Source organism: Daphnia pulex, chromosome 5 (assembly GCF_021134715.1).
Source record: "Daphnia pulex isolate KAP4 chromosome 5, ASM2113471v1".
NCBI classification, from domain to species: Eukaryota; Metazoa; Arthropoda; class Branchiopoda; order Diplostraca; family Daphniidae; genus Daphnia; species Daphnia pulex.
This window is the reverse complement of record NC_060021.1, coordinates 8,198,762-8,210,769: the sequence shown is the minus strand read 5'-3', so window position 1 is coordinate 8,210,769 and position 12,008 is coordinate 8,198,762. Positions and strand designations below refer to the sequence as shown.

At 46.3% G+C, this 12,008-nt stretch overlaps 1 protein-coding gene across 6 annotated transcripts in view; it reads left to right on the top strand.

Annotated features, from left to right (window-relative positions):
• LOC124194172 (FH2 domain-containing protein 1-like) overlaps positions 1 to 12,008 on the top strand; it is a 33,308-nt gene that overhangs the window by 15,593 nt on the left and 5,707 nt on the right. For 3 of the 6 annotated variants that reach the window (XR_006874624.1, XR_006874623.1, XM_046588234.1), the window contains exons 1-13: positions 1,180 to 1,918; positions 3,479 to 3,772; positions 4,419 to 4,688; positions 5,704 to 6,102; positions 6,204 to 6,457; positions 6,911 to 7,912; positions 8,015 to 8,231; positions 8,326 to 8,420; positions 8,516 to 8,690; positions 8,775 to 8,912; positions 9,491 to 9,784; positions 10,862 to 11,043; positions 11,527 to 11,952. Coding sequence is in view for 4 of the 6 variants with exons in the window: in XM_046588234.1 (XP_046444190.1) it covers positions 1,663 to 1,918; positions 3,479 to 3,772; positions 4,419 to 4,688; positions 5,704 to 6,102; positions 6,204 to 6,457; positions 6,911 to 7,912; positions 8,015 to 8,231; positions 8,326 to 8,420; positions 8,516 to 8,690; positions 8,775 to 8,912; positions 9,491 to 9,784; positions 10,862 to 11,043; positions 11,527 to 11,952 (4,002 nt within the window). In the remaining 2 variants the exon portion in view is untranslated. Of the gene's footprint in view, positions 1 to 1,179; positions 1,919 to 3,478; positions 3,773 to 4,418; positions 4,689 to 5,703; positions 6,103 to 6,203; positions 6,458 to 6,910; positions 7,913 to 8,014; positions 8,232 to 8,325; positions 8,421 to 8,515; positions 8,691 to 8,774; positions 8,913 to 9,490; positions 9,785 to 10,861; positions 11,044 to 11,526; positions 11,953 to 12,008 lie in introns of those variants that run through there. The other 3 variants (XM_046588235.1, XM_046588236.1, XM_046588233.1) reach the window with 2 other exon arrangements.

The following is a 12,008-nucleotide window of genomic DNA, read 5'->3' as shown; positions in this document are numbered from 1 at the left end:
ATCTTACTAAATTTAATGAAATCTAATATATTTAAAGCTAAAGCTTGATGAAACGTCAGTTAGCGTTCAAAGTAATTTCGAACTCTTAGAGGTCAGACAGTAACACGTATTATTTCATGATTGCGTTCATTTATCATAGCAGCGTGCTCCATTCAACATGTTCATTGATCGGAAGTGGATTATCACTTAATTCTGGTCTAATAGTTATAAAATTAACCTCTAATTTTCATAATTTCGCCTGTCTCGACTATTATAGAGCGATCGTAGACAAAACTTACAATTTTCTTATGAATATTAAACACCTTTTAACAGCTGATTTTTAAATAAAGTTTAGCTAATCGAAAAAAGATTTCCAATCTGAAAAATGTCTTCGCTTTCGTTATCGTAGCTGTCAGATCACATGTGTACATTTAAAACATGATGGGCCTTACACCAACGATGTGGTAGATAGCTGTAAAAAACATTCGTACTTCAACCTTTTACACCGGTAGAAAAATGACGCACCAGAACAAAAACAAAACGTCGACGCTAGAACCTGAATATCGTCAGTTTCAGTCACCAGTTTAGTTCCCTTCTCCATCTTATGATTATTGTCTACTTCTTATACAACACAAAAAGTCGACGAATTGTCTGCGCACTGGGTGGTCTGCCGATGACAAGTATTACGGCTCTAAGTTTTACGTTTATCTACACCAAGTCAAACAACATTTTCTGGTTTCTACCGAGAGTCGTCATCCGCGCCGTGTTGGCCGCACATGTTGTGAAGGCACCCAACATTTCGCAGCAAGTGGCGACGTGGTGGGAGACACGGGACGACCTCGGGAGTGCGTCGCAGCGTGCGTAATCGCAGCCGTCTCCGTCGTGAGCGCGACGTAATACTCTCGGCTCACGGGACTCGACGGGCACAGCAGCAATAGAGAGAGAGAGAGAGAACGGGACATTAATTTGAGATAGAGAAAGGTCGTTCCGTGTCCTTGCCGATGAGATAACACATTGAAATCAAATATGCGATTAAAAGAAACAAAGAAATGGTTGCCCGGCTTAGAAGAGAGAGAGAGTCTGTAACGCAATTATTTTATTACGATCGTCCGGCAGACTGAAGATTAGACACATGCACAAGCCAAGATGTATCAAAGTGATGACGATTCAGATTCTTTACTGCAACACCTGCCCATTTTTTTTTTGTGGCTGGGGATGGATCAGGTGTGTTCAAAGATAAAAAAATTTTGTGATAAAGAAAAAAAATGACTCGATTTGATTGTCAGTTATTTTATTTGTTTGCCTACCTTCAGACGTGTTGTTGTGAGAGCGTGTGTGTGTGTGTGTGTGTGCGTGTTTGGTGTCTGTTATGGGTGTGTGTGGGCGCGAGTGACTTGAACTTGATTTCCGCGGGTGGGCGAACGCGTTTTGCATAAATTTTCAACTCCACCCTGGTTGGTCGAATGTCGATATGGTAAAACCAAAGTCGGGCGGAGGAAAAAAAATCCTTGCTTCCCAATTAATTTGTATATCTTTGAAATCGGAAAAGAGGTAAATAAGACCATTAAGGAAATTGAAACAAAAGCAAAAAAAAACGAAAAATGTCAGGATGATTTAACCCCCCCACGACAGACCCTTAATGAATGTGTGTGTTCACTTTGTGCGATAGTATCAGGTTAAAGGATGGCTGATAGCCGAGCAGGCCAGCATCAGTCGTCTGCTCTGCTGACGCCCAGTAACGCCATCAAGCAATTAGAGTATCCGACCGATCACAAACTCTTCCAGTCTATCCGACGCCAGTTGAACGGTTCGGATCATCATCACCACCACCACCATACTCACAATCCGGTACTTTGGATAAGAGAATTCCTGACACTCGGCGGCTGGGATTACCTGCTGGATGCCCTGAAATTTCACAGCCAAAATTCGGGCAAAAATGGTGAGTCGCTTCATCCAGCAGCCCCACATCCAGCGCCGGCTCAGTGATTTTTTTTTTCCGGCTGGAAACGGAATGACCCCCAGACTTTCCAATCAGTCCCGCCGAGTTGATGAGCAACACTCACGCACGACGAGAGCTGGCGGGACTCCCGCTTGGCTCTTTTTTGGGTTTCTCTAACGAGAGAAGTGGAACAAGTGAAATTTGCGCTGGGTTTGGAAGCGAATCACGACAGACCATCAAAGATAAATACGCGAGCTGCTATTAGATTTTTAGACCCGCGATCCTCGTCGTCGCCATCGTTTGGTGGTTCCGTTCGTGTTGTTGTTGTTGTTGTTGCTGTTGCCAAAACATTTAAGGAAGCGCTCGCGCCAGCCACTCTTTGACTTGGAGAAGAGTTGAGTCACAAATACAGACTCGAGAGAAACGCAATAAAAATAAAAAAAAAGGGATGCCAGAAGACGATAATGGGCTATGGCGCGTTTCGCTATCGTCGTGACGCAAAGGCAAGGGCATGCTACACACACGTATACCGTCTTGCTCAATCCGTAAATCCTATAGGTGGATTTCATTCGTTTGTTTCAAACTCTCAACCATGGGGGTTTTAGTTATAACGACACACAAACGTCCGTGTGTGGAGATGTCGCCAGAATGGGTTGGAGCCAAGCCCTTTATTATTATTTTTCTTTATAAGCACAATTATATGATTTTTTTTTAAGGAACTACTATAGGAGCGCGTGTAATAAAAGGACAGCAACTACTACTACTTGGAATTGTGAGGAATGTAACATTCTTTTGTTTTTTGTTTGCTTTTTGGCTGTACACGTTTACGATGTGTTCACGTGCTGACTTGTACGCGATTAAGTCACAGTCAATCTTGTGTTTTTATTTTTCACAATCAGAAGAGAGAACCATAAAAAAAAGAAAAACAGAAAGCACAAAAAAGCCTGGAGACAAGCTCTCTCAGTCTCAACAGAGACTAGAGCGCTGCGCACAGTCGAGGAGATCTGAGAAATCAAAACAAGACGAACGATATATAATAATGGAAAAAATGTTATAAGGTCATGGCCTGGAGATGACAAGGGGAAATCCAAAGAGAGTGTGACGGATGAGGAATGATTATGACACAAGTGTCAGAAGCCTATTATCTCGGGTGAAACGGTGAAACCTCCGGGTTAAATGCAACAGGACCCGAAAGTGCCCCCACAGCATCAACAACATGTGAACGGGGTCCCTCGAGTTTTCGACCAACATTCTCCTCCACTGTTTCGAGTTGTTCCAAACAGACAATTGATGAATCAGCTTTCATCATCATACATACCCCATGCACCTATGGAAAATTTCATTTTTTTGTTCAACTCAAAGTATATACGATAGAGAAAGACCGGGCTGTGGAGCTTATAGTTGCTTTCAAAAGCTACTAAATACACATTGTAGTGCGCATGAAATGAAAGATATGCAGATCATCGCGATGACGTTTGTGAAAAAGAAAAAGTCCGAATCGAATTGTTATAAGCTGATTTCACTAATATCTGTCTTTTGTTGACTGTTTTTTTTACGCAGGTTGGCATCAATTGAATAAGCGCCAGGTGGACGACGACAGTAGTAAGACCATCAACTGGACGTGGCTGCAGATCGAGTGCGCCGACACGATACGCAGCGTCATGGATTCGCGCATCGGGCTCGACTACATCGTCGAGAACCGCGAGTATGTGGCCAAATTGGCCTCGGCCCTCGACACGGCCAACACCACCGTCAAGAAACAAGTCTTCGAGCTCCTCTCGGCCCTCTGCGTCTACAATGCCGACGGCTACTCCCGCACGCTCGATGCTCTCGAGCACTTCAAGAACCTCAAAGGTGAATATTATACACACGTCTGATTCATCTCTTTGGGCCGCGGTCTTTCCTCGAAATCCTCCTGCCCGTCGTCCACTTGATGTTATTTCCACCTTCTTCTTTCGTTTCTCTTTTTTCCTCGTCGTCTCTGATCATCTCTCAGATATTTTGATGATTCACATCTTGTTTAATCATCATATCTCTCTGGCCGCCCGGTCATCAGTCCCTTTTGTTATGTCATGGGAGGCTGGTCGACTGGGTATAATAAAAGTCAAGCCCCTTGGGCCGCGGTTTTATTCTTCAACTAAAAACTTAAAAAATACGCAGAAGACTATGAGAGGGAGAGATGGTCCAGACTTAATTTCGCCTTCTCCTTACCACTTTCTTTTTTTTTTTATTTTTTCCTCAAAAAGATTTCCCCTATATCCCATCCCTTTTTTTTGAATTTTCTCTTATTTCGTGCCGTTATCGGCGTGATTTTATCGCATTATCACGGGTTGGAATCAGCAGCAGCTCCGTTCTTTTGAATCTCATTGCCCCAACTCCCCTTTTCTTATCTCCACTTTTATCTCATGAATCTTTTTAAGAAAAAAAAACTCTATTATTAAATATTGCCTTATATTTCGCCCCCTGCCAACCGATAACGAATGTCACGAATTTGACGCAGGTGATCGTTACCGTTTCGCCGTTGTGGTGCGGGAGCTGCGCGACGCCCCGACAGTCGAGTACAAGACAGCTCTGGTGGCATTCATCAACTGCATCATCATCTCGACTCCACAGCTCAAGGATCGCCTCCGCATCCGCAACGAGTTCGTCGGCCTCAAACTTCTGGCAACGCTCAACGAGCTGAAAAACGAGGCGGCCTCCGACACCGATCTGGCGGTCCAGATCGACGTCTTTGACGAGCAGCGGGAGAGCGACGAATCTCAATTGCAAGGTACATACACACTACATCCATTCCGGAATTTTTTTTTTCCGATTCATTCTTTACCAGTTACATGTAATGTGTTGAAGTTAGCCAATCAGTTTGGCAAAAATGCCTTTGGCTATTGCTGTTTAGCAACGAAGATCGCGATCAGCTGTCAGAACAGCTGATCGTTCTCGTGGTCTTCATTGTGGTTTTGGCTGTCAGGATAAGGTACTGAATTTCACTGCTCGTATTCTTGATAGTTTGTGTGTGTGTGAGAATGGGTAACTTTTAGTTTAACAGTATGTTACCTGTGAGTGGTTGTAGCTTTGAAAACAGGCTGATGGATCGGCGTAGTTGGTTGTTTTGTGCCATCGACGACCGAGAAAAAATCAGCCTCCGAAAATTGTTGGTCCGTGTTGAAATGTCGACATCGCGTGACGGCCTGATAACGTGAAAAAACCCCTACACCCCCCTTCGAGTCTCTGGCTGGCCCACCTGCAGCCATAACCCAGGAGCGCAAACCTTAACGACGTGCAATCCGGTGGTGATGTTTTCGGGTTTTTCTCATCGGGCTTTTCGCTCGAACACGTCGTGTTGTAGTTTCCCGATGGACGACTCGATTTATGAATATTATAGTGGGCGTGTTGTAGTTGTCGGACTCCCTACGGGTTTCTCTAGCTGGCGTTTCCAAACGAATTTCCTATTCAACTTCTTTGGTCGTTTCGTGTGCCGAAGGCTTGTTCTATCTTTGTTTCTCCTTTTCCTTTTTTTCTTTTTCAATGTGGCAAACAATTACGCTTGTGCAACAGACAAAGCGGACGGAGAGGGGCCCACCTGGGGTTTTCTGTCTGGACCAGCAGAGAATTTCATTTCAGAAAACAGCAACGGAATAATCGCCTACTGGATATAAACACAGAAACCAAAACAAAACAAAACTCTCTTAATCTGATAACCGATGAATTATGGATGGATTTGATAATGAGTCAGTGTCTTGCCAGTTTGATAATGTTGTTATTTGTTCTTCGTCGATACTCCGTAATAGGTCCTGACGGAGTGGACTTGAGTTCTCACTTGGATGTTTTCCACGCCATCCTGCGCCAGGTGGTGGACACACCCCAGGAGATCCCGTTCCTGTCTATTTTGCAGCATCTGCTCAGGATCGATCCCAAGGAAGCCGTTTCCGATGTGGTGTGGGACACGGCGGAAACGCTGGTCCATCGAGCCTCCCTGATGGAGTCGAAGGAAGAGCTGACGCGCCTGTTACGCAGTCCGTCCCACGCCAAAATGTCGCACCGTGACGAACCCGGCAGTGGTAGCAAGTCACGCAAGCAGTCGCTCAACCTGACCCTATCACCGGCGGGTGATGGCAGCCGGACCCCCGCTGGACTCTTGTCGCCGATGAATGGGCCGCCACCTCCTCCACCTCCGCCACCACCTCCAGGTAAAAATTGAAATTACCTTGCAACAGATTCCATCCGTCACTTTTTGATTACAAAGTTAACAATTTTTCGATTGGGAAAATTCCTTTGCGTAATTGTGTAGGAGGAATTCCGCATCCGCCTCCCCCGCCGCCTCCAGGTTGCGGTCCACCACCTCCTCCGCCTCCGCCACTCTTGCCCGGCTCGGCTGGTCCTCCGCCACCACCACCTCCGGGTCTAGGAGGTCTGACTCCACCCGCACCGCCCGCTCCGGCCGTTCATCCGGATTTGAAGGACTTGCGCTTACCACAATTAGATATTCCTCGACCCAAAGCCAAGATGAAGACGCTCAACTGGGTCAAGTTGCCAGACATCAAGGTAAACCAACCAGAAAGACAGAAATTCAAAACGTGTCGACATCTTGACAAACACGCAAACGGTCCGTGAAATTGAATAGTAACCAGACTCGCGTTGCATGTACACTCGCCTGTCAAACGAAAATAAAAAATAAAAAAGGCGCTGCAACACTAACACAGCCAACACCCGAAACGTAAACAAGGAAATGGAGACCGTGTTCAGCTAACAAACAAAGACAGTCAAGATGGAGACACTTGAAAGACTTTCTTTTTTCTAAAAATAACATTTTGTTAACTATGGGGGACCAACAGTTGGAGGAATTACAGTGCATTTAAATGTCTCGCTGTAATTTCTAAATCATTTGGAATGGGATGGCGAGACTGATTGCACACGCCTTTGGTTGATTAGTTTCTTTTTCCGATAAAAAAAGATGATTGATTGTAAAAATGCTTTTTTTTGTACGCGTGTATGCAGATTTTCAGCCGTTCGAATATTTGGACAACTGTGGCCAAGTCCCACCAGAAATCGCCCATGGCCGATTTGGACTGGGCGGAGATGGAGGGTCTGTTTTGCCAGCAGCCAGCGCCGGGCACTCCGTCATCAGGTGGAGTCAAAGGATTGGCCAACGGAACGCCCAACGGTAGCCTCCTGGGTACTCCCAACACTCCGGACACGGAGCGTAGGCGCAAGGAGACGACCGAAGTGTCTCTGCTGGACGGCAAACGGAGTCTCAACATCAACATCTTCTTGAAGCAATTCCGATCGACCAATGCGGAAATCGCCCAGATGATCCGCGACGGAGAACACGACGACATCGGGACGGAGAAACTGCGCGGACTCCTCAAGATCCTTCCGCCCACCGACGAGGTGGAGATGCTCCGCGCCTACGACGGCGACCGCAATCGACTGGGCAACGCCGAGAAATTTCTGCTGCTCCATTTGATGACGATCCCTAACTACCGTCTAAGGATCGAGTCCATGTTGCTCAAGGAGGAGTTCAACTCTCAGATCAACTACCTCGGACCGAGCATCGATGCCATGATCATGGCCGGTGAAAAGCTCAAGGGCAACAAACATCTCCAAGACATCCTCTACATGGTCGTCGTGGCCGGAAACTTCCTGAATTCGGGCGGCTATGCGGGAAATGCTGGCGGAGTCAAACTGGCCTCTCTGCAGAAGCTTGCCGACATCCGAGCCAACAAGCCGGGCATGAATTTGATCCACTTTGTTGCCCTGCAGGCCGAGAAAAAGGACAAGGAATTGCTCAAAATGCCGGAAGAGATGAGCGTCTTGGAAGATGCCACCAAGACGACGGTCGAGCAATTGCGTAACGAGGTCAACGCATTGGACCTCCGCATCACCAACATCGCCAAACAGATTGATGCTCCCAACACGCCGCCCGATATCAAGAACCAGATGGAGGAATTCCTCCGCAGTGCCAAGGACGAAATGGCAGACCTCCAGAAGGACTTATTGGTTAGTCCTGTATTTTAAAAATGATAATTAACTCATACATTTAAATTTTACCTATTCAAAAACTTAAACGTTTTGTTAATTTAAATTCCTGTCGCCCAAAAGGAACTGGACGAAGTGAGGACGGAGCTGGCCGACTTCTTCTGCGAGGATCGCGATTCCTTTAAACTCGAAGAATGCTTCAAACTTTTCCTAAACTTCTGCCAGCGCTTCCGGACTGGCGTTTTGGAAAATGAACACCGACGACAACACGAAGCTGCGGCTGAAAATCGCCGTCGGCAACGTGAAGAGCAACTGGCCCTGAAACGCCGTCAAAGCGCCGGTAAAAAACATATTTTTCCCGATGTTTTCTTTGTTTATTTCTATAATTTTCTCTTTTTCCGCGACGGCACGCACGCATGTTTTGCATAAAACAGGTGGACCGCAAGGTAGCACCGGAGACAACGATTCCGAAAACGTCATGGATTCCCTCCTGCTGGACATTCGTTGCGGCTTTCCTATGCGCGACAAGGTATAAACTATACATTGCAATTTTTCCCGACTATTACTCAATCGATCCTTGTGTGTCAAACACGTTTTTCCCATTTGATTCTTTTTATCCAACAGTTCCGCAAAGGAAAGAAAGCATCGATCGACCCGTCCGTCGAGGATGATAATGCGTCTCCTTTAGTTCTGGCCGTCGCCAGCTCTCCTCGGGTTAGCCGTAAACGGCTCGGCTCCAACACCGTCGTCACGGTGCCCAGCAGCAACGACGCCAGCCGACAAGACGACAGCCTTCTGGGTAGTTAAATTTTTCAACAAAAAAGATTCGATTATTTACTTATGGATGAATTGATGTGACGTGAATTTTTCTCGATTTTTGCAGAGGACCTGACGCCCAACGGGAGTCTGCGACGACGTCGAAGCCGCGTACCTTCGGAGGAAGACGACACGCTGATGGATTACCTAAGGACGTCGGGTCACGCTGACGGGTCCCGCGAGCGCAAATCAACCGGCAACATACGTAATCATGCGCTTCGGTTCACTTTGAATGGCACTGATTGTCATCTGGTGGCACGGGGACCACCGGTGGCGAGTCTCCCGACGACCCCCAAGGGTTGGCGTCGTGAAAAATCAGCTTGCGTGCTTTATCTTGATCCGCCAAGGGTTCTTCTTGAAACATTCTTCGGTGGTGTTTATTCCATTCGTGTTTTTTTTTTCCTTTCTTTTACGACACATCACGAATTTCCGATGGCAATCTGGTTATTTCCATGCAATACCAGGAAAAAAAAAAGAAAAGAGCTATTCTATTCTTTCGTGATTTTCGCTGGGGTCCTGGTCGATTATATAACTCCCGTTTACGGCTGCCGTAAAAGATCCAATTCATTAGCGGACAGGGAGACTTGACGGGGTTCGGGTTGGGGCTGTGGAGACGAGGGGAACTTTATGGTCCTATTCAAAACAGAAAGGGGCTATAGTGGTGGTACTGTTGGTTTCGTGACTCGGGGGGTCTATCATATTTCATAAGGTCTAATACTGTTTCTTTCTTCTTTGTGTACGATTTAATGTGATGTTGTTTCCTTTTTTGGGTGGATTTGGCAGCCGACGGATACGGATCGCTGGATCGTTCTTGGTATCGTAATCGAACCCGAGCCAGCGGCGGACCGGGCCAGAAGAAGCGGCCAGATCTGATGAGCGCCGACTTTACGGGAGGCGGAGGAACTTTGGCACCGTCACCGTTGGCAGCCCCTCCACCTGTCCAGGACAACAGCGGACCGAGCACGCTGGAGCCGCTGCCGGAGACGACTCTCATCGAGAGCCGGAGGTCACCCAGGCGAGACTGGAAGCCGCCGTTGGAGAACACGGACGTGGTCGGAGTCATGGAAGCCATCGAAGGTGTGTCATAATGGATCTTTTGTGTGTGTGTCCCCACAGCGATGGGACGGTTAAAACACTGGGGTTCAATGGACCTCCCCGGTATCAAAACGAAATTTCCATAAACGAAGGTGGGTTGGGATCAAGATGAGAGACCAATCGGTCCGGCTCTATTAGAGAAATCGAAACAAAAGATAAGGGGATAAAAACAAACAGAATCAAACAACACACGCAAGAACGGAGCAGCAGACAGAAAAGCGAATGGGACGGCGACGGTTTGACGCAACTTCTTCGTGTTGCTTCTTCCCCCAAGGTCCTTTAGGTCGTTCATCCGGTTCTCGACAGCACGTAAGAGAGAGAGAAGGAGATAGCCATCTGACTATATTCCGTCTCGTATATGTACGCAGAAGCGGTTCCTCCAGGTTGGACAAACCCAAGTTGATGGATGGAAATCAACAACAGTCATTCCGGGACGGTGCACCTCCGCGTTGGAGACAAAATGATATTTTTCTCTTTTCCCACCCCTTATGTGTCTATCCCGAAGGTCGCCTTGTTGATAGCCCACGACTATACTACGTGAAAGATTAATTTATTCTCACTGATTATGGCCATGCCCCATCGCCTTTTCCCCCCCATACGGGAGACGGGCTATGCGCTATATATGTATTATATTCAGAGAAATTAATTTCATGTTCTCGGGGTTGTTTGATTATTATTCCCTCCTCGGTTCATTTGGTATTCCAGTGGCACTCAAGGTTTCCTCCTCTTTGGGGGATTTTTTTCTTTTAAAAATGAAAGAAAACAAAAATCGTCGATAACCTTGGTCCGATTTTAGATTCTGTTTTTCGTATTTCTTTTTACATGAATAGAAAAAGAGAAAAACAAAACAAAGGCAATCAAGCAAACAAACAAGAACTGGATAGGGGAATTCAAGGGAATAAAAAACAAACAACAACATTCTAATTTGAATATGTTCGACTGAAAATGGTAGCATCGTCAAATGAAACGACTGCGTGGATTTTGTTCGTTCTTCAAACGGGATTTTTGTCTGATACTATTTGAATCTAATCTGTTTTGATTTTGTATAAATTTATGTAGATGCTTCAACTCGGGAAAAATCGGCCTGGCAGCGAAAATCGGCATTGCCTGGCACTGCTAGCACGGCAACTGACAACCCCCTGGATGGCCGAAATCGCTTCCGCCGTATGAGGTCACGACTTCAACCGGAAGAAACTGATCGGCCGACAACTCCAGCAACGCCCATAGTTCCATCTACTCCGGTAAGAATAGACAAGTGGGAGAGAGAAAAAAAAATAGTTATTTGCTCGGGCTGAAATAGACAAATCGAAAAAAAGGGCTTAGCTTATCGGGACGATTCATCACATTCCACCAGGAGGCCATCAACCTTCTTCGGCCTTTTTTTTCCATTTTTATTTTGTTATTTTTTCTTTCGTTCAGACAAAACTGTTGAAAAATTCAGAGGAAAGATTCCTGTCTCTTTCCAGTTGAATAGGCACAGGCGTTTTCATATTTTAGTGTCAAACTGGACAACGCTCGTAAATCAAAATTTGTAGACATGGAAAATTTTGTAAAAAAAAATATGTACAAAAACCAAATTGCTGGGGGATAAACACAGCGTGGCAACGAGAATTGATTTCTGCGGAAGATGTGATCCCGTCTGCCGACGCAGGATTACTATAAACGACAACTCCGAATGTGTTTTCCAGTATTTAATGATTTAAAAATGCATTTATGTTTGTCAGGTTCAACCGGATAGTGAAGTGGAGCGGAGGAAAGCCATGATAGGATCGTTGGGCAGGCAACCGACTGAAGATAAACTGACTATTTACATCAAACAAGACAGTGAGCCTCAGGTCAAAGAAATGCTGCCCACGCTGGTTGAACAGAGTCCGGTCACCACGAGACGAAGGAGCGATCAAGGGCTGTCAACTCCGATTGAAGGATCGGGAACGGCTTCGCGTCTACTCAACCGCTACCGACAACAGACGCCACTAGACGTGCCCAATGACCTTCTGCGAACCATTGAAGAAGTAGATCGCACTCCCAAGAGTCCTGTCGAGACGTCGGAAACTTACGACCGGTCACCCGGCCCGTTGACCGGAACCACACCGCCCGCCACGATCCTATCGGCTGCTGAACGGGAGAAGAAGCGTTATCAACGCACTATGGTTTGATACACCGATTCATAATTTTCAAAAATATTCTTTAAAACTAATTCCAACTA